Source organism: Hemiscyllium ocellatum, chromosome 19 (assembly GCF_020745735.1).
Source record: "Hemiscyllium ocellatum isolate sHemOce1 chromosome 19, sHemOce1.pat.X.cur, whole genome shotgun sequence".
NCBI classification, from domain to species: domain Eukaryota; kingdom Metazoa; phylum Chordata; class Chondrichthyes; order Orectolobiformes; family Hemiscylliidae; genus Hemiscyllium; species Hemiscyllium ocellatum.
The window spans coordinates 12,612,171-12,638,960 of NC_083419.1; the positions used below are offsets into that span (position 1 = coordinate 12,612,171).

Here is a 26,790-nt window from a genome sequence, read left to right on the forward strand (position 1 = left end):
CAGGTCTTTTCCAAGATTGGGGGAGTCCAGAACAAGAGGGCATACGTTTAGGGCAAGAAGGGAAAAATTTATAAAGGGATCTAAGGAGCAACTTTTTCACACAGAGGGTGGTGCGGGTGTGGAATGAACTGCCAAAGGAAGTGGTGGAGGCTGATATAATTATAGCATTTAAGAGGCATCAGGAGGAGTACATGAATAGGAAGGGTTAAGAGGGATATGGGCCAAGTGCTGACAAATGGGAGTAGATTAGGTTAGGATATCCGGTCAGCATGGACATATTGGACCAGAAGGTCTATTTTCCTGTTGTATATCTCTTTGACTCTATGATCCATTAATCAGCCCACTCCTCTTTTTACCACACATTCATCATTGTGCTTGCAGAACATTTTGGAATTGTTCTTTATGTTAACTGCCAACGTCCAGTTATTAAAAGGTAGTGTGCATTTTAACTTAATCAAAGAAAGCATTTCTGGATACTGATACAACGGTCATAAAACAAGAGTAGCAGTTGGCAATTCAGTCTATCGAGCTTGCTCTGCCATTCAAGATCATCATGCGTCATTTTAAACACAGAAAGTAAGTGCAGGAACACTTCCTTCAAGCCTACACCACCAATGAATATGATCATGCTGATCATCCAACTCCATATCCTGTTCCCATTTTCTCCTATATCTATTGATCCCTTTAACCTCAAGAGCTATATCGAACTCTCACTGAAAACATTCTAACACATAATTCCACAAACTCAACACTCTCCAGGTCAAGGAATGCCCCCTCACCTCAGTCCTAAATGGCATAGTGTGTACCCTTAGACTACCGACACCGGATGATCAGCAGCATCGTTTCAGTGCCTAATATGATGCACTTGCAGCATACAAACATCATGTATTGCTCAAGGAGGATGCAAGCACCAGAATCTGTCATTGACACTTTTTATTTTAATGCAGCTCCAAAAATTAAAACATTTTAGAAGAAAGTGTTTGGTCTCTTGGTGGTGAAACGTGGTTTGTGCTGTTGACGCAGGATTCTGTGTGGCAGAGGGAACTTGATCTTGGAATTCTGGAAAACAGTCGAACAAATACAATCAGGACCAACTCAAGCTCATAAGCAGAAGAGGAGAAAGTGAGGGCTGCACATATTGAAGAACAGAGTCAAAAAAAGGTGGTGCTGGTAAAGCACAGCAGGCCAGGCACCATCCAAGGAACAGGGGAGCCAACGGTTCAGGCGTAAGCTCTTCCATCAGGAACTTTGGAGGGGGGGGTAGGGTGCTGAGGGATAAATGGGTGGGGGGTGAGGAGGGGAGAACGGGCAAGGTAGCTTGGAAGGCAATAGTTAGATGAAGGTGGAGGCAGACGGTAATAGATCAGGCTGGAGGGTGGAGCAGATAGGTTGGAAGGAAGGTGGACAGGTAGGACAGTTCAAGAGGGTAGTGCCGAGTTTTTTTTTTGGAGGGGGTTTGGGTCTGGGATAAGGTGGGGGGAGGGAAATGAGGAACCTGTGAAATCGAAATTAATGCCATGTGGTTGGACAGTGTCAAGGCGGAACAGATGGTGTTCTTCCTCCAGGCATTGGGTGGCTAGGATTTGGTCATGGAGGAGGCCCAGGACTTGCATGTCCTTGGTGGAGTGAGAGGGGGAGCTGAAGTGGTCAGCCACAGGGCAGTGGGGTTGCTTGTGAGTGTGTTGAAGAGATGTTCTCTGACACATTCCACAGGTTGGTACCTGTCTCCCCAACGTAGAGACCACATCAAGAGCAACGGACACAGTAGATGAGGTGTTCGGTGATTGATGGGGTGGGAGGCGAGGACTGGGAGATACTATCTTGTTGTGGTTGGGGAATGGGGTTCAAAGGTGGAGGAGTTGTGCTGCAGGATATGTTGACCATGTGGGTGGGGGAATTGTGGTCCTTGAAGCAGCAGGCCATTTGGTATGTTCTGCAGTGGATGCAGTACAGGCAGAGGAATTAGGAGTAAGGGATAACACTTTTACAAGAGAAAGGGTGGGAGGAGATGTCGTTCAGCTATCTGTATCTGTGGGAATCGGTGGGTTTGAATTAGATGTCAGTGTTGAGTCGGCCGCCAGAAATGAAGATGGAGTGGTCCAGGAAGGGGAGGGAGATGGTCCAGGTAAACCTAAGATCAAGGTGGAAGGTGTTTGTGAAGTTGACGAACTGTTCAACCTCCTCATAGGAGCAGGAGATGGTGCTGATACAGTCATCAATATAGCAGAAGGGTGGGGAATGGTGCCAGTGTAACTACGGAAGACAGACTGTTCCACGTACCCGAGGAAGAGACCAGCACGGCGTGGAACCATGCAGGTGCCCATGGCTACCCCTTTGGTCTGAAGGAAGTGGGAGGATTCAAAAAAAAGGAATTGTTGAGGGCGAGGACAAGTTCAGCCAATCAAATGAGTGTGTCAGTGGAAGGGTACTGGTTAGGTCAGCGGGAAAGGAAGAAACAAGAGAGTTTGGAGGCCTTCGTCATGGAGGATGGATGGACATGTACAGGGACTGGGTGTCCATGGTGAAGATAAGCAGAAGACCCAAGTCTCTGAACTAGGACACCATGTACTTTATTAATACTTACATGGAACTGCTTAATAGCGGGCCGGCGACATTTGCTTGATGCAATCTCCTCGACTTTCATGATCTGAATGGAGTGAGCACGAGCACGATGACGTGCTCCCATATCACGGTCTGCAAAGAATTGAAAATAAAGAATGTGTAAGAAAGCCAAAAATAAATAAATAACACCTCAATCTGCATGTACAAGGTTTTGTTCCAATTACGTATGAAACTAGAGGAAACTTAAAGTGCCAGTCACTCTCCATGTCTTTATACTACAGAGCCATTTGGGATCCAATTTTTTAAAGCATTCTTATTAGGTGGCTGTGGTGACCAACAGATCCTCATTTTAATATAGTTCCTTTGAATAAAAGTGTTGAAGACATCTCTCACTGAAGTGCTAGGCTGTGACCATTCCCAACAAGAGAGAGTTGAAGCATTGCCCCTTGATACTCAATGGGATCACCATTCCAATTCCCCAAAGCCTATCAACCACCTACAAGGTACAACTCAGGATGACTGAATTCCAACAACACAAGAAGGTTCATACCATCCCGGACAAAACAACCTGCTTGATTGGCACCACATCCACAAACATTCACTCCCTCCACTACCAACTCAGTAAAATTCATCAAGGTCCCTTAGACAGGATATTCATAACCCATGACCACTACCATCCAGCAGTGAAAAGGACAGCAGATACATAGGAACCTGCAATTTCTAAGCCATTTACCATCCCGTCTTGGAAATATATCGCTGTTCCTTCAGTACCACCAGGACAAAACCCTTCCCTATGACGTTGTGAATCTACTTAGACTGCAGTATCTCAAAGTGGCAGCTCAACATTGCTTCAAGGATAATCAGGCTTGGCAATAAATGTTGACAGCCATTGATGCTCAGAATGATTTTAAAAGCCCCACAAGATCTATAAATTCCAAACACCATGGGGAAAGTTGCATTCAAAAGTAACAATTATACATTAGACACACAGAGCTGACAAGGACTCAAACTAAAACAGTAAAATTGAGCAAGCAGTTAACACCAGATGACTGATCACCTAAATCAAAGTAATTCTGCTATTGTGACCACATTGGGTGCATACCATTAAGGTACATGTCACTTTTAACAAACATATGGCCCCCTGTTTGTGGTAGGACTTCTGGATATTGTGATCTACACATGGGAGTCTAGGTCAGACATATGTTTTGCTTTCAGTTGTTGGAAAAGCAGGGCATTGGTGCTAGTGGTGCTTTCACATTCATAGCTCCAGGGGAAAAAAAACAAGAACTGCAGATGATGGAAATAAGAAACAAAGACAGAAAGTACTGGAGAAACTCAGCAGGCATGGCAGCATCATGGACAGAAAGTGGAGTTAATGTTTTGGGTCCAGTGACCCTTCTTCTGAACAGAAAATAAGTTGTGCACAACACAATCCCAATATGCTCTTGCATTAAGTAGCTTTAGCTACCCTGGATATGATCACAAAGCACCATCTGGATAATGCATCAACAGTTTAAAGCTGTTGAAACTAACAGTTTTAACAAATTCCAGTAACAGGAAAGCATTAATGCCTCTGAGACAGAAGCTACAGGCCCATTTTCCATTTCAGGATTTGATGACATGAAGGTGCATTTGTAATGTAACTGAACTGGTTGAATACCAACCTGCAAACTATTCTGACACGCTATGGGTAGAAGAAAAGGCCAGGAGATTCCCACTAAAATCTCTTCTATAATCATTTACAGTTGATAATGCGCAGTGTTTGCTGTCACAACAGCTTGGATTCTTTTCAGGGTGGGTTCAGCTGCAGAGACAGATGGAATGGATTCAGGACCCTCCTGGTGGTGGAAATCAGGGTGGTGAGAGTTGGACAGATGGAGAACTGGGCAAAATGATTGATGTGCAGCAACAGCCCATTGCAGCTTTAATATCTGTACTCCACGTTACTGCATTAGGACAGAACCTAAATGTTACCACATATAACATAAAACTACTCACAGCACTGGGTGACTGCACCAGCAGTGGTCAGGTCTCTGTACTCCCTGTACATATTATGGGTTCCACTGCGAGAGTCATAGCGTAACCAGATACCAAAGTTCTTCACTTTTACTGGCGATTTCTCAAAAACCTATAACAATTAAACAAAGCTATTAGTAACGTTCAATGCAAAGAATCCTGGTCTCAGATCTCTCAAATTAAGAAATAAAACCAGACCATGCTTCCCAATCTCCCAGCTTTGGGGATATGGCTCAGAATGATACACTACAGTTATCAGCTCTTCAGGCATATGATTCAGTTTTGAAACTATTTGAAACAGAAATAGAATTGGAGCAACAGTCTCAGACATATGCCAAAGATTTGAGACACATTCTTAATGCAATTGAAGTAATTTAAAAATTAGAATGGAAGCCAGCGCAATGATGAGAGATGGGAAAAAACAATTCCAATATGGCTCCAAACTCAAGGCCGGTGCATCATTTCGAGAGAAAGCAGTAATCATTGAGCTATACAGCACAGAAACAGATCCTTCAGTTCAACTCACCCTCTCCAAGCCCCACATGATTTTTTTTTAAACCTCCCAAAAAAAAAGTCACCCTCCCTCCACCTCAAGGGGAAAAAAGCCCAGCATGTTCAGCCTCTCCCAAGACTCAAACCCTCTAGTCCTGGTAACATCATTCTAAATCTTTCTTGAACCATTTCAGGTTTCACAACATCTTTCCTAAAGCAAGGAGACTAGAATTGTATGCAGTATCGTAAAAGTGACCTAAGTAATATCCAGTCCAGCCGCAACATGACCTACCAACTCCTACATTAAGTGTTATGACCAACGAAGGCAAGTATAACAAATGTCTTCTTCACCACCTTGTCTACCTGTAACGCCACTTTCAAGGAACAATGCAGCTGCGCCCCTAGATGGCCAGTGCCTTAGCACTAAATGTGTAAGTTCTGCCCTGGTTTGTCTTGCCAAAATACAACACCTCACATATCTAAATTAAACTCCAGCTGCCACTCCTCTGTCCATTGGCCCATCTGATCAAAAACAAAAGCCCACCCCTCTCTCATTTATCTCTCCACTCTGCAGGCTCCCTGCATCTATTTCTGAAAGGCTTTTGCCCGAAACGTCGATTTTCCTGCCCCTCGGACGCTGCTTGACCTGCTGGCTTTTCCAGCACCACTCTAATTCAGGCCTCCCCCAACCAAATATATCAAGATCCTACTGTATTCTGAAATGAGCTTCTTCACCATCCACTATATCACCAATTTTGGTGTCATCTGCAAACTTACTTGCCATACCTCATAATCACATCCAAATTATTTAGATAAATGACAAAAAGCAATGGTCAGCTTAAGAAATTTAACCATATAAAATCAGAAATTAGAAAAACTATATTCATTTCAAGACCACGACAGGAGGCATAATTCAGCCAGTGAAAAGACTATTATTCACAAAGACATTACATGCAGAAGCAGTTCAATGTAAGTTAAAATAATCGATAGGGAAAAATGCATTCACACCCCTATTTCTTTGTTAAAAAGGTTGAGAGTTTTGAGAAGATTTGTAGCTCAGGTTGAGATTCTGGAAGCAGGTTTGCTCACTAAGCTGGAAAGGAACCTGCCAGCTCAGACTGGATTAAAATGTAAAGCTAGAAGTAGTTTGCAGATGATAATAAAAAGTGGCTTGTGGTTAGTGAGGAGGAAAACTTGAGATTGCACAAAGTTCCTGATTGGTCAGATGGGCTGAAGCACCAAACTACAGTTTTTTTTCACTGTAACATGGGTGTCACTGGGTATGGCAGCACTGATGTGTAGGGAGACTGATTCAGTTAGAACTATATTCACTGATAAAGAACAAGGTGGCAGATGGGTGATCTTCTAGAATCCAATGAAATCCCAACAGAACTACACATGGTACACTTAAGATGTTCATGATGACCAGGAAGTTTAGAACCAGGGGTCCCAGTTGAAGGGAAAGAGAAAAGCCATTTGATAGTGAGATGAGAAATTTCCTCACCCAGACAATGATTAACTTGAGGAGTTCTCTGCTTGAGGAGACTGTTGTGGTTAAAACATTGGAGACTCGCAAGAAAGATCTATCATTTGGAAATGTTGGTGTTGGATTGGCGTGTACAAAGTTAAAAATTACACAACACCAGGTTATAGTCCAACAGGTTTAATTGGGTGTACACTAGCTTTCGGAGCGCTGCTCCTTCATCAGGTGACTTTTAAGATCTAGATATACTTCTTAGGACTAAAGGAATTAAAAAATATGGAGAGAAATTAGAAGCTGAATTAGATGAGCAATCATGATTACACCGAATGACAGGGCAAGATCAAAAGGGCCAAATGATCGACTCCTGCGCTTCTATTCTATAACAGACAGACTGCCAGTTAAGATTTAGACCAGCAGATTTTTTGAAAATTCAATCATGGGAGCTGGCTGAACCAGCATTTATCGCACATCCCCAAATGTCCTCTAGATGGTGGTGGTCAGCTGCCTTCTTCAACCGCTGCAACCCATGAGGAGTACATACAGACACAAAGCGATGGCGTCTCAGGATTTTGACCTAGCAACACTGAAGGAGTATGATATAGTTCCAGGGCAAGATAGCACATGGCTTGGAAGGGAACACACAGGTGATGGCACTTCCATGTATTTGCTGCATTTGTCCTTCTTGGCGGGCGGGGAGGGGGTCGAGGGTTTGAAGGGTACTGCCTTTGTAAATGTTTGCAGTGCTTCCTGCGGATGGTGTAAACGGCTGCCGCAGTGCATCAATAATAGGTAGAGAGATTGTCAAAAGTGCAGATTGGGTACAAATCATCAAAACTGCTTTGTCCTAATGGGGGCATTGAGCTTCTTTGTTGGAGCTGCACTCACGCAGAAAAGGGAGATCAAATGAATCCTTCTAAACTAGATATTTTTCCTGGGTAAAGAGAAGTGTATAGAGTACACTAGGTATGGTCTGACATTACAGAGGTACCTTGGTTATCCAAAGGACATGGAGCGGTTGGGGGGGTTATTTCGCTTGGGGTTGTGAAGTTGTTCAGATAATCTGAAATTCAGTTAATTGAATGTCAGATTATTGAGGATCCTCTATTTCAATAAGACATCTTCACTCCTGTATTCTAATACTCTCACCATAAGAGTTAACTTATAATCTGCCTTTTGAATGGGTTGTTGTACCTGCACATCAATTTTGTAATAAAGGCCCCAACATTCCTCTCAATGCCACCTTTTCCAGTTCCTCACCGTTCAAAAGCTATCATTTTAATAATTTTCCTTCCAATTTGGATAACGTCATACTTTCCCCACATTGTATTCTGCCATTTTCCTGTCTGATCACACTTTGACCGTCATGTCCTTCTGTCTAATTCCTATGTAATTTAGCAAATTAAGCTTCCTCAGTTAACTGATAACTGTACAAGGGTAGTAGGATATTCCGGGTAACTACAAACCAGTGGGGGGAATGTTGCTGGAGAAGGTACTGAGGGATAGGATCTATTTATAATTAGAAAGGAATGGACTTATCAGTGACAGACAACATGGTTTTGCGTAAGGGCGATCGTGCCTTACCAACTAATAGAGTTCTTTGAGGAAGTGATCAAGTTGACAATGAAGGAAAGGCTGTTGATGTCATATACATGGACTTTAAGGCGTTTGATAAAGGTTCCCCATGGTAGGCTAATAGAGAAAGTGAAGTCACAGTGTGCAGGGTGTTCTAGCTAGGTGGATAAAGAACTGATTGAGCAATAGGAGACAGAGTTATAGTTGAAGGGAGTTTCTCAAAATGGAGAAAGGTGACCAGTGGCATTCCACAGGGGTCAGTGCTGGGGCCACTGTTGTTTATAATATACATAAATGACCTGGAAGAGGGCACTGTTATGATCAACAAGATTGCAGATGACGTAAAGATTGGTGGAGTAGCAGAAAGCATAGAGGACTGTCAAAGAATTCAGGAGATTATCAATACACTGGAGAGTTGGGCAGAAAAGTGGCAGATGGAGTTCAATCCAGACAAATGGGAGGTGATGCATTTAGGCAAATTCTAATTCTAGGTGGATTTATACAATGAACGGAAGAGCCCTGGGAAAAGTTGATGAGCAGAGAGATCTGGGAGTGCAGGTCCATTGTACCCTGAAGGTTACTACACAGGTGGGTAGAGTGGTGAAGAAGGCACATAGTATGTTTGCCTTCATCGGACGGGGTATTGAGTATAAGAGCTGGCAAGTCATGTTAAAATTGTACAAGACATTGATTCGGCAGCATTTAGAATACTGATTACAGTTCTGAACGCCACTTTACCAAAAGGATACCGACCTTTGGAGAGGGTGCAAAGAACATTTACGAGAATGTTACCTGGTATGGAAGGCGCTAGCTATGAAGAGAGGTTGAGTAGGTTAGGTTTATTTTCATTAGGAAAAAAAAGAGATTGAGGGGGTGACCTGATTGAGGTTTATAAAATCATGAAGGGTATTGACAGGGTTGATAGAGACAAGCTTTTTCCCAGGGTGAAGGATTCAATAACGAGGTCATGCTTTCAAGGTGAGAGGTGAAAAGTTTAAGGGGGATACACACAGCAAGTACTTAACACAGAAAGTGACAATGTTTGAAACATGTTGCCAGCAGAGGTGGTAGAGGCAGGCACTGTGGGATTCATGAGTTGATGAGGACCAGAGGGATACGATGCTTAGGAATTGGGCGACAGGTTTAGACAGCGGATTTGGATCTGCTCAGGCTTGGATGGCTAAAGGGCCTATTCCTGGATTGTAAATTTTCTTTGTTCTTTTATCTCATTGATACAGACTGCAAACAGCTATGGCCCCAGCACTTACCCTGTTGGTAACCATACTATCAGTGGCTGGGTTGTTTTGGGCTGCTTCCTGTCCATTAACCTATCCACAATCAATACCAATATATTACCAAAATACTGAATCTCGTGTAATAGTGTCTTGCATAGCACCAAATATGGATTTGGCTTTGTAATTCACAAAGATTATACAAATAACCCATTTCACCCCTCCTCTGTACTGGCTGTTAATCAATTCTCCATCAGTGCTCACCCCAAGTTGGTACCTTATCAAATAATCTGCAAAAGATAGATAATGAAGCATACACGCTAATTTACTACAGCCAAGCTAAGGAGAGAGACTGATATTGGTATAAAGTATAAACTATTAATTCATCCATAACGACAGCACTGCATACAGTTCTGGTAAGCGTAACATTGTAAAGTGGCAATTCACTAGAAGGTACAGAGAACACATGCATGGCAGTTTTAGTCGAAGAAAGATTTGATAGCGTGGGTATTTTTAAAGGGCAGAGGAAGCCAAGAGAAAGATACACAGGTTAGCGTCTTAAATTAGTGGATAAGAATGATGCATTTCCCTTAGCAGAGAAGTTATACATTTAAAAGCAACTGGTAGAAAGAGTGAAGAAAAACAGCAGTGAAGGCCTTGAACTCACTGCCAGAAGGGATACTGAGGGAGAATGCCTTCACTATATTATCAATAAAACTCAACAGATAAAATTTATAATTCACAGCAAGTTCCAAAACTATCTGCCAGTATTCAATTTTACAACACATTCTGCAATTTGTAAATCCAAATCCAAATCCAGTAAAAGCTGATCATAAAGTGCAATCTTTCCTAAATCTGGAACAAAATGACGTGTAAAATACAGATTAAAATACCACTCATAACAAAGACATTAAATATCTCCACGACAAACCATGTAGTACCTTTAATTTCACTTTGTGAAACACAAGTGGTTTCAAAAGGCGACAAAATACTGTTCATTTTTGCACACGATTTAAAAAAGGCATTAACAAAGTGAAACATAATGACTTTTGGGTTTTGTGTGCAATACCAAAAAGTAAACATGGCTGTTTGGGCCACTGGACACCAGAAGTAGTAACAACTGAAACCAGGATGTTTGAGAGACCGAAAAGCAAGATTATCAATCATTTAAACATCTGCACTTTTAAACCAAAAGAAATTACCAGTCCACAGTAGACAATTTCACCAGCAGACTTCTTCAGCTTCTTCATCATTGAAACAAAGTACCAGAATCGAGACTTGGCAACAATGTGATTTGGAGCAAAAATGCGCATCCGATAGAGTGCAGGGTTGGGGTCTTTTGGTGACGGCATGCGTCGCCCAATCACCTTGTACTCCTTAAGCTGAAATGTGTAAAATACAGATTAAAATATCACTCACAATAAAGACACTACACATCTCCAGGACAAACCATGTAGTACCTTCAATTTCACTTTATGAAACACGAGTGGTTTCAAAAGGCGACAAGGTACTGTTCATTTCTGCACACTATAAAAAAGGCATTAAAGTGAAGCATAATGACTTTTGGGTTTTGTGTGCAATACCAGAAAGTAAACATGGCTGTTTTGGTCACTGGACTGCTGGATACCAGAAAGTAGACAGCACTACAGTGGCATGACCATACAGCCTTATTTTCACCGCATCTTTGCGGTGAAATGTAAAATTTTCTACCTTCACCAACAAATCAACAGCGCTGGCAACTGGAAGTTTTAAAATAGAAAATGCCATATGGCCAGAAATGCTTACTATCTGTAGAAGACAGAAACTAGATGCATAATCAGAGACCTGGGACAGGAACTTTAGTTTCTTCCTCCAGCAAGGCTGCCAAATCTACTGGTACTTCTCGCAATCTCTTTTTTAATAAGCAGCCCACATTTCCTCTCCATTAAACACATCACCAGCTGAAAACTTTCTCTCTTTAGATGCAGCCTAGATCCATAAGTGTTCTCCCAGAATGTTTTAACATGAGAATTATGTTTGTAAATTATAAAACTTGGTACTTGCATCAATTCGGAGAAAGTGAGGACTGCAGATGCTGGAGATCAGAGTCGAAGAGTGTGGTGCTGGAAAAGCACAGACGGTCAGACAGCATCCGAGGTGCAGGAGAATCAACATTTCAACCATAAGCCCCTCATTAGGATGCTGTGACTGGCTGTGCTTTTCCAGAACCACACTCTTCAACTTGCATCAATTCTAAGTGAAAAGCAGAATGCTAATGTTAGAAATCAGAAATAAATGCTTTAAAAAACTAAGGCTATGTAGCATCTGCATGGAGACAGAGAGCAAAAGTTTTGTTTTCACTTAAATTTTAAAAATACACTTTTAATCAGAAGAAATAAGTTTGTCCCAATGGCTGCAGACTTGGTGAACTGAATTTAAGAACAGGGTTCTTAAAAGCTGTATGAAAGCTAACATAGTGTGCGTGTATAATATTTTAAGTCCTGAAACAGTTTGTGCATTGTAATGATGTGCACAGCAATGCTGAAAATGTGTTGCTGGTTAAAGCACAGCAGGTTAGGCAGCATCTCAGGAATAGGGAATTCGACGTTTCGAGCATAAGCCCTTCATCAGGAATGCTGCCTGAACTATCATATGGAGTACATAAAATTATTATTCTGTGGAATGCAATACTGTAAATACTGCTACTGCATGGTACATAATACCCAACTATTAATCCAAGCACCCCGGTAACGTTTTGCTGAATACATCCCTGGCAGACAGTAGAATTTTAATTCAATTTTTAAAAATAAAAAGAACAGTACTTAAGAGTACAATGACGGTTGTTGGAAATGGACGTCTGGTTTACTAATATCCTCGAGGGAAAGGATAGGTCTTTCTTACCCGGAATGACCTACATGTTGATTCTTAATGGTAGCCTGGACAATAGATGCTGGCGCAGGCAGCAATGCGTAATATCCCGTGAATGAAATAAAGTAAACGTGTAGTTAGGTGCATTGCTATCCCGGGCTGCCTATGCTGCAGGTTAATGTAAGGTTAGTGCTGACTGCAGCACTGAGATGCACTCCCTGCTCCCAGGGCCCAGCACCACCACATGGTTACATCCCTCCCTGAGCCACGGCGGCCATGTTGAAGCGACAGACATTAACAACCCCGCTTCACAGACGCCGGACCCTCACAACCCCCTCCTCTCCCCCGATCATGCACGTTACAATCGCCCTTCTCTGAAGGACCGAACCCCCCCCAGACCCCATCGCCGCCGCCGCCCAGAGATTCCGCTCGCACTCCCTCAACCTACAACGCCCGATGCCTTCATGTCGCCGCTCGATCGCTGCCACCGAAAAGAGGACGTGACGTCACTAGCAACCCGACTTCACCCGCTTCGCCGCCAGCCGCCGGAAGTGACGACGCCACCCCCTGGGGCCAACCGACACGTGATTGGTCTGAATGCCCCGCACTCCCTGACTACTGTAAGTGAGGCGTCCTAGAACGCTGCAGGTGATTTGTTTAGATGCCCCCCATAGATGCCTGTCGGAAGTGAGGACACGCAGACGCACACGGCGTTCGATTGGTCCCAACTCCCCAGTGGGTTGGAGATAAGTATGTAACACTGCAGCTGATTGGTCAGATTGACGGAGACGGTCTATCATCGTTAGAGATATAAAAGAGAAAGTAAAGGAATACCGCGTTGTTAAAAATGAAATTTAAAATATTTTAAAATGTAAACAGTTCCAATGGGTCAAACAGAAGTTAGTTTTACTCAGCTAAATCTGCAATCCAATTATAAGTTTGCACCAATCAGGTCTGCGTTCTCATACAGCTTCATATTTTGTCGTGAAAACTCGCCTATCATCTTCAAATCGATCACATTCACAAATATATTTAAAAATACAATTTAAACCGATTCCTTCAAGTAAAATTAATTTTAACGGAATCAGTTCCGGGGTTCATGACCCAGCCCTTGCCCCGTACTTCCGGTGGAGTTGAAGCCGCGAGGCGGTGGCGCCGGCTCCGGGGAGCGAGGGGGAAGGTAAAGGAGCAGTACCCAGCGCTGCTCCCCGTCCATCCCGGACCGAGCAACAGGCCCATCCCCTCTCCGTCTGTCTCCCCCCATGCACCGTCCACCCCAACGGTCACCCAACTCCCCCCCCCCCCTCACTCCCCCAGCCCCCCCCACCACCCAATCCCCCTATCACTCACCCAGCCCCCCCCACTCCCTTCCCCCCCCACCCAGCCCCCCCCACTCCCTTCCCCCCCACCCAGCCCCCCCCACTCCCTTCCCCCCCCCACCCAGCCCCCCCCACTCCCTTCCCCCCCCACCCAGCCCCCCCACTCCCTTCCCCCCCCACCCAGCCCCCCCCACTCCCTTCCCCCCCACCCAGCCCCCCCCACTCCCTTCCCCCCCACCCAGCCCCCCCCACTCCCTTCCCCCCCACCCAGCTCCCCCCCACCCAGCCCCCCCACTCCCTTCCCCCACCACCCAGCCCCCCCACTCCCTTCCCCAACCCCTCAGCCCCCCCCACTCCCTTCCCCAACCCCTCAGCCCCCCCCACTCGCTTCCCCAACCCCTCAGCCCCCCCCACTCGCTTCCCCTACCACCCAGCCCCCCCCACTCGCTTCCCCTACCACCCAGCCCCCTACCACCCAGCCCCCCCCACTCGCTTCCCCAACCCCTCAGCCCCCCCCACTCGCTTCCCCTACCACCCAGCCCCCCCCACTCGCTTCCCCTACCACCCAGCCCCCTACCACCCAGCCCCCCCACTCGCTTCCCCTACCACCCAGCCCCCCCACTCGCTTCCCCTACCACCCAGCCCCCCCACTCGCTTCCCCTACCACCCAGCCCCCCCACTCGCTTCCCCTACCACCCAGCCCCCCCCACTCGCTTCCCCTACCACCCAGCCCCCCCCACTCGCTTCCCCTACCACCCAGCCCCCCCCACTCGCTTCCCCTACCACCCAGCCCCCCCCACTCGCTTCCCCTACCACCCAACCCCCCCCACTCGCTTCCCCTACCACCCAGCCCCCCACTCCCTTCCCCTACCACCCAGCCCCCCCCCACTCGCTTCCCCTACCACCCAGCCCCCCCACTCGCTTCCCCTACCACCCAGCCCCCCCACTCGCTTCCCCTACCACCCAGCCCCCCCCACTCGCTTCCCCTACCACCCAGCCCCCCCCCACTCGCTTCCCCTACCACCCAGCCCCCCCTCGCTTCCCCTACCACCCAGCCCCCCCCACTCGCTTCCCCTACCACCCAGCCCCCCCCACTCGCTTCCCCTACCCCTCAGCCCCCCCCACTCGCTTCCCCTACCCCTCAGCCCCCCCACTCGCTTCCCCAACCCCTCAGCCCCCCCACTCGCTTCCCCTACCACCCAGCCCCCCCCACTCGCTTCCCCTACCACCCAGCCCCCCCTACCACCCAGCCCCCCCACTCGCTTCCCCTACCACCCAGCCCCCCCACCACCCAGCCCCCCCACTCGCTTCCCCTACCACCCAGCCCCCCCACTCGCTTCCCCTACCACCCAACCCCCCGCACTTGCTTCCCCTACCACCCAACCCCCCCACTCGCTTCCCCTACCACCCACCACCCCCTCGCTTCCCCTACCACACCCCCACTTGCTTCCCCCGCCACCCAGCTTCCCCCCCCCCCCCCCCCCCCCCCTCGCTTCCCCTACCATCCACCTTCTTATTATACGACGGATGTTATTAAACCTGAAAGGTTTCGGAAAAGGTTTATGAGGATGTTGCAAGAACAGGAGGGTTTGAGCTATAAGGAGAGGCTGGATAGACTGTGGCTGTTTTAGCTGGAGCTTTGGAGGCTGAGGGGTGACCTTCAGTAGTGTATAAAATTGTGAGGTGCATGGTTAGGGTGAATGGTCAAGGTTTTTTTTCCTCCCAAGGTAGGGGAGTCTTAACACAAGAGGGAATAAATCTAAAGGGGGGACCCTTTTCGTTGCAGAGTGTGTATGGGATGAACTGTCAGAGGAAGTGGTGGAGGCTGCTGCAATTACAACGTTTTAAAAGGCATCTGGGTGGATAGTTGAGTAGAAGGGTAGAAAGGAAAATGGGTCAAATGTTGGCAAATGGGACTAATCAATTTGGAATATCTGGTCAGTATGGACGACACGTTGGTTTGGAGGGTCTGTTTCCATGCTGTACAGCTCTATGACTAAGTACTGTTGGTGTACTGACAGCTTTGAATAAAAGTAGACTATCATTGTCTTGTCCCTGCTTTCGTACACTTTTCCTATTCTGCAGAAATATGAATTGCTGATACTTCACCTTTAAGGATTGATTTCCTGTCCTCACGAATAGAAGCTGAGGATACACTTGTCTCTGGAAGTCAGGCTATTGCATCATACTCTGTAACAGCATCCTGCCTCAGCCAAGCCACAATAACTGGTTTTCGGCTAGTGACAGTATTTTACATGGTGGGCAAATAGAATCTGTAGCAAGATAAAGCACAAATCGTTTCTGCTGAGTTTTGTTAATGTTGTATTTGAGTATCTGATGTGCTTCTTTTTTATTGTTGCTATTGGCAGATGCGGAAAGTCTGTAAATGGAAACAGACCAAACCTACCTTCAAGAAAAGGTAAACGGCAGCAATGGATGAACAAGCACTTTTGGGTTTGAACCCAAATGCAGATGCAAGTTTCAGACAGAGGGTGAGTTAAACAACTCTAATTAAAATACCAGCTAATCAGTTTTGATTTGTCTAGGGAGGAATTTAATATTTTGTCAAGAGATGCAGGATGTTAATGTAACACAAATGGGTGACTGTAGCACAATAAGAATAGAGGAACAGTCGGCTTGGTACATCGAGTCTGCTGCACTGTTCATTGTGATTGTGGCTCATCTCATTGGATGCTGTTTCCCAATCTCATTCCCAAGTCACTTGTTAGGTTTATTGTCTAGAAATCTGTCAATCTCTGACTTGAATATACTCAATGAAACAGTAACAATGAACCTGTATATTCAGTAAGCAATGAATACACCCAGTCCCCAGCTTGCAAACAGGTTCTGTTTTAATAGGATCACTTTATATTCTTCTAAACTCCAGTGACTGCAGGTCCAATCTTTCCTCAAAAGTAATCCCCTCACTCCTGGAATCAGTGAAGTGAAAATTTGTTTCATTGTCTGTGCTGTACAAAATGGCTTTTTCATTTGTCTACATTACAATCGTGACTGCACTTGAATGGAGCTCATTGTGCAGTGCTTTGGGGCACCCTGAATGATATGGTAATTTGCACCGTTTGCATTCGCTGATGACAACTCCATAGAGAACACTCTCCCTGATCGTACAATGTTTGTGACTTCAAAAGTGCTAGGTAGCTGCTGTATCAAATATGACAAAAACTAAACAAAGTCAGAAGGAAACGCAACATTGTTCTTGCTGCTTCCAGTTACCACCTCCCTCCTCTTCAGACCATCCCCTGTCTTGCTCCTTTTTTATTATATTCACGTTCTTGACATCCTCAAGTGCTGAGTTCCAAATTGGACCCAGTACTCTTGCTAGTGCTGTACTAGTGTTTATCTATGTTTAATGTAACTACCTTGATTTTGTATGCTTTATTGAAGTAGCTTAGTATCCCACGTGCCTTACATTTTAAGGCATTCTCTGGAAGGTTTATACATGATGGCTGATTCTCATAGCATCCTTTCTTTTGCTGTGATCACAGGGAAATGGAAAGGGCTAAAATATAGTCCATAGGAAAATGGCTTTGTTCCCCATTAGAAATTAGCACCTGAGCATCCAAGTGACCTGATGGATAAAAGCATTTCTGTTTTAAACTTCATGTACAGAAAGGTCCTGGGGCTGATTATTTGTTAGGTCTGGGAAAACATATCTTGGACAGGACAGTGCCCTTCTATATCTGGCCTCAGTACCATCCCTCCATAAACTGTGCATTTCAAAGCTCCAATGTGATATCTTCCAGAGTTAAATAGCTGGCTGACAGTTCCTGTCTGGGCATGCAGATGATTATTGGTCACTTAAGAGCAAGCCTACATGTGTAACCTATGGAGGTTCTGCATTTCGATAAGTGACCTTTCCTTTCCCCTTGTTTGTATCTGTCTGCTTAATCCAGGATGAAAGTACTGTATTAAAACTGTATTTTCTCTCGATCCATATTCTAGGCATTGGCGTATTTTGAACAGCTAAAGGTCTCTCAGAATGCATGGCAAGTGTGTGCTGAAGCTTTAGCACAGGGAGTATACAGGTAGGAATTTGCAGACATTTCTACTCACCGTTGTAGCAAAAGAGATTTTTCCTTTGATTTACGAAGCTTAACTGGTGTGCTAGAGACAAATGGGTGGGAAACTGTGGAGTATGCATACTTTGAATTTCGGGTGGGTAAGGTTTATGAGCAATTAGTGCTGGATCTCAACAAGAAAGCCACTAACTGGAATTGCAGAAATTGCTGGCAAATCTCAGCAGGTCTTGCAGCATTGGTTAAAGTTTTAGGTCCAGTGATCCATCTTCAGAACAGTTCTGAATCTGAAACATTAACTCCGATTTCTCTCCACAGATGTTGCAAGACCCGAGGTTTTCCACCAATTTGTTTCTGTTTGATTTCCAGTTTTTTTTTATTTCAGTTTTTGTTTTTAAACTAACTGCAATTGTTTTTCTTGTCCACAGTGATGACCATGTAAAGTTTTTTTGTATTCAAGTATTGGAACATCAAATTAAATTCAGGTAAGAGTGACTGTGTTATATATAGTGTCTGCTGGTGTTCTGTTTCAGAACACCCAAGGTGTGAAGTGTTGAACTGGAGCCTGGTCTTCACAACGTTTATAAACAGTTATTTGCAGTGGCATTGATTAAAACATATATTCTGATTCTATGGCTTCTGTGGAAAAAAGGAGAAACCCCAGTTAAAAGATCCACCACCACAATGAAATATTTTAAACAAAATGTCTATTGTTGTAGGTTTGTGATTGGGCAGCACTGCCTGAATAACTTTGTGCCAATAGTTCTACTAAGATAAAGTTCACTATTGTGTTCTCCTTTGTGATACCTTGACTGGTCTCAGCTGACTGTCAAACTGCTCGATACCTTTTATTTTCCCCTCTTTGAGTAAAAAATGAGGTCTGCAGATGCTGGAGATCACAGCTGCAAATGTGTTGCTGGTCAAAGCACAGCAGGTTAGGCAGCATCTATTCCTGAGATGCTGCCTAACCTGCTGTGCTTTGACCAGCAACACATTTGCAGCATTTTCCCCTCTTTAAAATGTTATAATTGTTTGAAATCTGGCTTCCTTGTATTTGCCCTGGTGAGTACATTGTGGAAAGCTTTGTCGATGTCTGTCTCTTCAGAAATGTTCAATTCCTACAAATTAACATTTTCTGTTCTAAATTGATCTTACTTTGGAATTTGTAGGGAAACGTTTTTATAGAAATATAAGTACTCTTTGATTATGAATTACTACCGGAATGCCATTCAAGTGCTTTTAACAATGGTACATTGCAGGTGCAGTGGATGCTGAAATTGAGATCTCCCTTGATATTACTAAAGGGTCTTGTCAGAAAGAGTGTAATTAGAGTGGAAGCAATACAGACACTGAGAAACATCCATGAACGCTACTTTTATAGTATTTCTTAAGAATGGCTCTGTCAATTCTAAAATAAAACACATCTTTGTCATTTTTTAAACTTGTGAACCTATGGTAAATGCACCACTTGAGAATTTGCTTTCCATATAATATTTACCGTTTATCTTTTCACCGTTTATAAATCCAATCTCTTATCTGCAGCTTTAAAGAGAAAGGGAAAGAAAACTGCTGCCTGAAGTAAAAGTGTGCACTGCAGCTGTGCAATTTGCCATGTTCACCAATGGCAACATTCTCCAGGATTGCATTCCACTATGTGTGTGCACAAACTGTGGGCTTTTATTGTACATAACTCTACGTGGTTTTTATAATGCATTGTATCTATGGATATAAGATATAATATTGGAAAGTTCATCCTGCAATTACTAGCTCATACTATGTAGAAACTGCACTGCTATCGCTAGCATTGTGTTAATGCCTCTTTTAAATAGTTTGGAATTTTTTTTCTTATTCATTTGTGGGACTTGGGCATCGCTGGCTGGTCAGCATTGATAGCCCATCTCAATTTGCCCTTGAGAAGGTGGGGGTGAGCTGCCTTCTTGAATTGCTGTAGTCCACTTGTGTGGGTTGACCCATAATGCCGGTAGGGAGGGGTTTCCGCAGTCACTCTGTCACTGAGTGTATCTAGATTTCTAGATATTAAAGATAACCTAAATGACAGAGCAGGTTTGAGGGCTCAATGGTCTACTGTTCCTATTTCAGTGTCCCCAAGAGGATTTTTAACAGATTAAATTTAAAGAATTTTCAACTGACAGTAGTATTAGTAACCAGAGGGCACATTTAAAATAAATGTCAAAAAGTGCCTGGACCAAGAGAACAGAATGGGAATTTTTTTTTAATTTTAACTCAGCAAATTCTAATCTTGAATGTCCTGCCTGAAAGGGTGCTGGGAGCAGTAACTTTCAAAAGGGTATTGAATAAACTCTTCCAAAGTAAAATATAAGCAGAGCTGTGAAGAGACCGGGCAACTGCGGAGTAAATTATGCCATTTAAGAGTTGACCAAGACACACAATACTCGGTGACTGTCTTTAGTTTGCTGTTTCTGATTATGTTGAATTTGTTGAGTGCAGTTATAATCTTCTCAATCCACGGATTCTGGTTTAGTACAGAGTCGTGATCCTTTACATGGTAGGTATAGATATTCCAATAACAGCAAAATAATTACTAACTACATTTTTTATTTTGCCTTTTTTAGTGTTTAGTATGCTGCTTTTTGTTGATTTTAGGAAATGTGTGACAGTACCTTTTTATTATAAGAGTATTAACGTAGGAGTAGAAATCTCAAGGGTCTGCTTGGAGGCTGTTGCCTATTGCAATAAACCCCACACAATGAAATATCTTTTTTTAAAATCCATAATTTAAAGATAAAAGTGCTCACTTGTTGGAAGAGATCTATGTATCTAAGTTGCCATCTTTCAGGTGAGGTACTGAACTGCAGCTCAAAGCAACAGATCCCTTGGATTGCTTGGAAGAGCAGGGGAATTGTTGCTGGTGTCCAAACTAATGTTTCCCCACGCTGTAACTAAAGCTGATTGGTCTTTGTGACATAACTGTTTGTGGGGACTTGCTGTGCACAAGGTTACTGCTGTATTAACTAATGATGGTGTTACAAAAATTATGCTTTGTCAGACATGAACTGCTTTGGGGTCCCTGTTGAGAAAGGGTCAGGGTTATGCTAAATCTTTGTTATCCATCGGGGTATGAGGCACAGACCTCCTGCAGATAACACAGAAATGTGGATAGCACTGTAATAAGAATCCCATAGTACTACAAAGGGATCTGTTGGGATTAGTCTGTTTGGGAGAGGAGAAAATTGAGACTGGGCCAACCTTGTAAGTGCATGGATCCATGCATAATGGGTCAGTTTATAAATGCAAGTCTTTAATAACAAAATAATCCACATGTAAAATGTTGATTCAAGTGTAATGTCTGACATTTTCAAAATGTGATGTATTTTGTGGTACTTCAATATAGCCTCCTGCTGCAAGCTACTTAAATATTTTACTTGTCTGATGAGCATAGTGCACAAAGTCTGATTTGGCTTTTAACTTTGCAGGTATGCTGCTCTGACTGGAGCACAGCAACAACTTATCAGACAGACCATGATGACATGGCTTCAGGCTCAAGTGAGTTCTGCTACTGTCTTATTTGTCATTACTTCAGTGAACAAAATTCTCAACTTTGCATGTGGCCAGGAGCGTGTGAATTTTCAAAATTGGTTCTGGTTCCCACAAGCAGTTAAGTTTATTATATAGAGAAATGGGAGTTAGGGCTAATCAGTATGCTTTCTAAGCAGACAGCAGAGTGGTGGGCTGAATGGCTTCCTTATTTTTCCAAGGGTAGGGGGGTAGTTTTGGTATGCTGACTGATTCTGATGGTACAATTGATTCTGTTACCTCTTTGCAAAATTGGGATCTCCTCAATTATGCTTCAACTAAATTGATTTTTGATTTCACATCCTGCCACATGCTCCAGATTCTGCAGGAGGGAGGTCATAACATCAGAGTTTTGTTTTACAGCATGGATAAGAGTTCCTCGGCCCATTATCCTTTTAAAGTCTACTTTAAACACTGAATCCTTCCACATTTATCTTTTATCCTCCACAGACAGTGAGTCCACATCCAGAGAAGACTTTTATCCGCAACAAAGCGGCTCAGGTCTTTGCTATGCTTTTTCTAGCGGAGTATCTTACCAAGTGGCCCAAGTTCTTCTTTGACATTCTCTCAGTTGTTGGCCTTAATCCACGAGGAGTTGATCTCTACCTGCGAATCCTAATGGCTATCGATGCAGAAGTAGTGGATCGGGACATTGTTCACACAGCAGAGGTAAGAACGGTGAGCACAATTTTGATCTTTTGCTGGAATAATCTGTTATAGCTTAATTTCTACTCTAGTCTGTGATTGACTTAGACAGTTGTGATTTTGTGTATAAATTTGCTTGGCAATAGTCACTGGATTTATTTTTGCTTTTGCTCTTGGGATGTGGGTACCATTGGCTTGGCCAGCATTTATTTTCCATTTCTATTTGTCCTTTGAAGTTGCTGATGAGCTGTCATTTCTTCTGCCTTCAGTGTGGTGTAGGTATTAGGGAGGGAGTTCCTGGGTTTTGACCAAGTCACAGTGAATGAATCACACTAAATTTCCAAGTCAGAATGGTGTGCAGCTTGGAGGGGACTTGCAGGTGGTGGTACTGTCGTACATCTGTCCTTGTTAGGAGGTTGAGCTGATGTTTTTTGGAATGTGCTGTCAAAGGAATGTACAGCTGTTTCTGGAAGCTAGTGAAATTTAAACAATTGTTTACCTTTGCGTAAAATAACTTCTACTTTTACATTTGAAATAAATCTTGCTGAGGAATTGCCAATTCTGGTTACACTGCTTGATGCTGCTGCTTTTTTTTTTGGCAATAGGAATTTCACATTGTATTATTCCTAGATTCCAAAATTGAGAATTTGGGAAATTGGAAGGAGGATCAGGCATCATTATAACAGTTTAAAAATCTTTTAGGTTTTCAACAATATTTTAAGTAATTTGAATTGGAAGCACCATAACTTAATATCAAACAGTTGCTGCATTGATCTCAAATAGGCAGGTAATTGACATTCTAATTCCAGTTGACTTTGATTTATTGTTGTCACATGTACTTAAGTACAGTGAAAAGTTTTGTTTTGCGAGCAGTACAGGCAGAACATAAACGAGGGCATCCAGATCATAGTGTGTTTTGGCAGGGCAAGGCATATAAAGTTACAGCTACATAGGAGGTGCACAAAAGCAAAATCAGTATTAGATTTGAAATTGGAGAGGTCCATTCAGTGTAATAACAAGGAAGGAGCTGTCTTTGAAGCAATTGGTGCATTTGATCAAGCTTCTGTGTCTTCTATCTGATGGAAGAGGTTGTAAGAGAGTATTACTAAGGTGGGAGAGGTTTTTGTTGACAGCCTTTCGGGTGGCACAGTGGTTAGCACTGCTGCCTCACAGCACCAGAGACCCGGGTTCAGTTCCCGCCTCAGGCAACTGTCTGTGGAGTTTGCACGTTCTCCCCGTGTATGAGTGAGGTTTCCTCCCAGGTGCTCTGGTTTCTTCCCACAGTACAAAAATGTGTAGGTTAGGTGAATTGGCCATGCTAAATTGCCTGTAGTGTTAGGTGAAGGGGTAAATGTTGGGGAATGGGCCTTGGTGAATTGCTCTTTGGAGGGTCGGTGTAGACTTGTTGGGCTGAAGGGCCGGTTTCCATGGCAATAGGAAGTGTGGATGAGGCCCATGGATGGGAGGTTGGCTTTCGTGATGGTTTCTATAGTTTCTTAGTGGTCCTGGGTGGAACAATTGCCATACCAAGCCATGATGTAGAATGCTTTCTCTGGTGCATCTGTAAAAGTTGGTACAACTGAACACATTCAAACCAAAATGAAATTTGACAGACCTTGTAATTTGAGTACCATAGTAATTGGACATTGAACATATTACACAAAATGAAAAATAAATGAATGATGTTACACTACGCAAGAATTATTTGATGTGGTCTCATCATAAATATCAAAAGCTAATATTCAACCTTTTTGTCCTTTAACAGACAGATCAGCCAGTTTAAGGGTAACCCTATTTCTAGCTTGAAAGTTCCCTCTTCAGTGACTGGCTGTAAAGTGGTTCATTCAGTGCTATTTCTTAGTGTCTTTTCCTGAGATTCTTAAACCACGTCAGTGCAGCTCAAATTTCCTTTAAACATTAGGATGCGGAAAAGGAATTTCTGGGACTTTCCAGCATCTCTTCTGCCCAGCATGTTTTGGAGACTGCTAAACTGCACTGCTGCTGTTATGAATCTTTATTTGAATTACCTGCTCCTCTCTCTGAAAGAAATCTGTATCTTCAGAGCTTGTGGATGAATCTTTCTGAAAGGATTTGTTTCTCTGTCCTCCCATGCTACAGGACATTGGCTGTTTCTAGGCAACAGCCCAGTTTTTTTTCTTCATTCTGCCCTTTTTAAGACATCGAACTATTTCTCTCGAGGGTTATAAAAAGGCCTCATTTAAATGCATATAACACATTTCCAGGCAACTTAGTACCGCATTCAGAAGTGTAAAATAAAGCTAATTTAATGTTTCCCCTGAGTGCACACATTATGTACAGTTTTAAGTTTGATTTTGTTCTATAATTCTGACCCCTTTAGAACTCCAGTTTGTGAGTAATGATAAAGTACCATGAACCACCTTCATAAAGTACTGACGGGACACAAATGCTAACAGAACTATACCTCGGCACAAAGCCTTATGAAAATGGGCTGGAAGAACTGATGAAAAGAAACATGTTAAATGCTTAGAGATTGGATGCATTACCCCTCCTACTTGTAATTTCAAGTATAAATGTGAAAAATGTTACGGCAAATTTCAAGGTTAGGGATAAGATTTTTGAAAACCATTAAAATCTCAAATTTGAGCACCAGTTGTTTCATGCCACCGTGTATGAAGGAGCAATTGTTGTGGTATTCCCTGGTAATGGTGCTGTGGCCACCAAAGGGCATATTATTGATCAAACGTGAATAATGATACTGTGTGGCACATATCTGCCAGTTGGGATGTGTCAGCTCATATCAAACAATTTATTTTGCTTTCTTAAAGTAACTGAACTGCGAATTACTTTAATGACAGAAGTCATACATAATTAATATTGGTGGTGTGGAGACTTAAAACTTTTCACTGTACTTTTCATGTAAACGTACATGTGACAATAAATGTCTATTCTATTCTAATGGACAATGTACTGACCCTACTAAACTACCCCCTACTTGCAAAACTCAAAACGTAATAGAATCTCAGGATCCCTAGAGTGTGGAAACAGGCCTTTCGGCCCAACAAGTCCATACCAACCCTCTGAAAAGTAACCCACCCAGATCCATTCCCCAACCCTATTTTTCCTCTAAATTTACCACTGAATAATGCACCTAACCTCCACATCCCTGAATACTATGGGCAATTTAGCTTGGCCAATTCACCTAATCTGCACATCTTTGGATTGTAGGAGGAAACCGGAGCACCCGGAGGAAACCCACAAAGATATAGGGCGAATGTGCAAACTCCACACAGTCAGTCAGCCGAGCCTAGAATTGAACGCAGGTTCCTGGTGCTGTGAAGCAACAGTGCTAACCACTGATCCACCATGTCGCCTCTGTAATCCTAAATGTGTTTTCATGATAAGGCAGTATTCGTGGAGTGTGATAATTTTAAACTGATAGTTTAATACTTATCAATTGGGGCTTGCAATGTGGTTCATTTAAGCTCACTAGAAATTGGCGATACTCAGGGACCAATCCTCTGCTCTGAGGTAAAATGATAATGTCAGGCATTGTACCTTTTTATTGAAACAGAATACATGGAGAAGATGAGAGCTGCCTGGTCCATTCTTGATGACAGCATTTTGATCAATCAGTATTGACTTGCCATCATAGTCAATCATTTGACTATCATCATTTTTCTCATGCACTGCAGATTGATGCTCCCTCTGAAGTTTTGATGCTCTTGTGTCTGTCCTGATGAGTGCAAAGTCAAAAAAAACTCGCCCTTGCTTTATCCATGAGCAAATATAATAACATTGAACCCAACAGGTTTTTACTTTCAAACAAATTTAGTTGCAGTCTAAGTCTTTATTTTTCCTTTCCTGGAACAGATGAGACTTGAACCCAGGCCTTCAGGTCTAGGAGTACCTCTGTACCACAAGAGGGCCCTACAGCAGTCCAAGTCAAATCTCCCACTGAATCTGAAACAGTTAGAGTCCTAGAGATGTACAGCAGTTGTCGGAGTTCATTACCCCTATGTTCAGCATCATGTGAATAGTGTCTTAGTATAATTTCTAAAGTCCTCGATTTAAATGTTTTTTTTGTAAGTGTGGTCTTAAAGGTCTGCTGACCTTGCTGTAGCTATGGACTCTAGAGAATGCAACATTTTTTTTCTCATACCTGAGCTTCCCTTCATCTACAATACTTCTCTGTACATTTTTTGAAATATGACTTCCAAAAATTAAAGTAAGATTGTTAAAAACAATACCTTTCTTTTTAATATATACATCGAGACTGCTGAGTGAGGGAAGGGAAGAGATTGCAGTGGCTTTAATAATTTTCAAATCTTACTGGCCATGGGAATAGTGCCAGAGGACTAGAGGGCAACTAATGGGTTCCATTATTCAACAAGAGTGACGAGGATAAACCAAGAAAGTACAGGCCAGTGAGTCCAACACTAGTTGTAGGAAAACTACTGGAAAATATTCTCAATTACAGAATTAACCTCCACTTAGAGACATGGATAAATCAAGGATAGTCAGCATGATCAAGCTGTCAGTTGGGCTGAAGAATTGCAAATGGACTTTAATCCTGAAAAATGAAGTGTGATGCATTTTGGGAGGAGTAAACAGTTAAGGTCGTAGATGTTGGATGTAATGATCCTAGGAAGTAGAAGGGGACCTTGGTGTGCATAATCCTTGGATTCTTGAAGGCAACAGAGCAGGTGGATGAGGTGGTTAAAAATGCTTTATTACATACTTACCTTTTATTAGTCAGGCATTGAATACAGAAAAAGGAGGCTGTGATGGAAATGTATATAATGTTAGGTCACAACTGGAGTACTGTTTGCTGTTCTCCTTTCTACACTGTAGGAAGGATGTAATTATGCTCAAAGGGTGCAGAGGAGATTCAGTTCCTCAGTTGAAGTGAAGCAGCTATAAAGAGACTAGATAAGCTGGTGCAGCTTCCCTTAGAGCAGGGAAAGCTGAGGGGGGAAACCTGCTTGAGGTTTACAAAGGTGAGGGACTTAAATGGGCTAGTTAGATGGGAACTTTTCCACTTAGAGGGT

General features: G+C 43.3%; 2 protein-coding genes and 2 non-coding genes across 6 annotated transcripts in view; 1 reads left to right on the forward strand and 3 right to left on the reverse strand.

Moving 5' to 3' along the window:
- Window positions 1-918: 918 nt before the first annotated feature.
- rpl18a (ribosomal protein L18a) lies at window positions 919-12,759 on the reverse strand. Its single transcript, XM_060839237.1, has 5 exons — window positions 12,653-12,759; window positions 10,560-10,739; window positions 4,561-4,690; window positions 2,585-2,694; window positions 919-1,059 (listed from the first exon to the last, which is right to left on the reverse strand). The coding sequence occupies exons 1-5, from the start codon at window positions 12,668-12,670 to the stop codon at window positions 967-969; spliced, it is 531 nt and encodes a 176-aa protein (XP_060695220.1). The 5' UTR covers window positions 12,671-12,759; the 3' UTR covers window positions 919-966.
- On the reverse strand, window positions 10,288-10,424 carry LOC132825084 (small nucleolar RNA SNORA68). The gene has a single exon (XR_009645748.1). It is a non-coding gene; the product is annotated as a small nucleolar RNA SNORA68 (small nucleolar RNA).
- LOC132825083 (small nucleolar RNA SNORA68) lies at window positions 10,807-10,938 on the reverse strand. Its single transcript, XR_009645747.1, has one exon. It is a non-coding gene; the product is annotated as a small nucleolar RNA SNORA68 (small nucleolar RNA).
- Window positions 12,760-13,319: 560 nt separating the features above from the next.
- Window positions 13,320-26,790, forward strand: part of xpot (exportin, tRNA (nuclear export receptor for tRNAs)) — a 55,891-nt gene continuing 42,420 nt past the window's right edge. Inside the window, exons 1-6 of one of the 3 annotated variants that reach the window (XM_060839238.1) lie at window positions 13,320-13,384; window positions 15,893-16,015; window positions 17,487-17,569; window positions 17,989-18,045; window positions 21,016-21,085; window positions 21,566-21,793. In XM_060839238.1, the coding sequence (XP_060695221.1) occupies window positions 15,956-16,015; window positions 17,487-17,569; window positions 17,989-18,045; window positions 21,016-21,085; window positions 21,566-21,793 (498 nt within the window). In that variant the 5' untranslated portion in view covers window positions 13,320-13,384; window positions 15,893-15,955. Of the gene's footprint in view, window positions 13,385-15,892; window positions 16,016-17,486; window positions 17,570-17,988; window positions 18,046-21,015; window positions 21,086-21,565; window positions 21,794-26,790 lie in introns of those variants that run through there. The other 2 variants (XM_060839239.1, XM_060839240.1) reach the window with 2 other exon arrangements.

Excerpts from the sequence above, each read along its gene's own strand:
- rpl18a (XM_060839237.1), bottom strand. Across the intron at positions 2,695-4,560 it reads TGGTGCAGTCACCCAGTGCT|ACCGTGATATGGGAGCACGT; the intron begins GTGAGTAGTTTT and ends AATTCTTTGCAG. Across the intron at positions 1,060-2,584 it reads CCGCTATTAAGCAGTTCCAT|AATTCCAAGATCAAGTTCCC; the intron begins GTAAGTATTAAT and ends ACTGTTTTCCAG.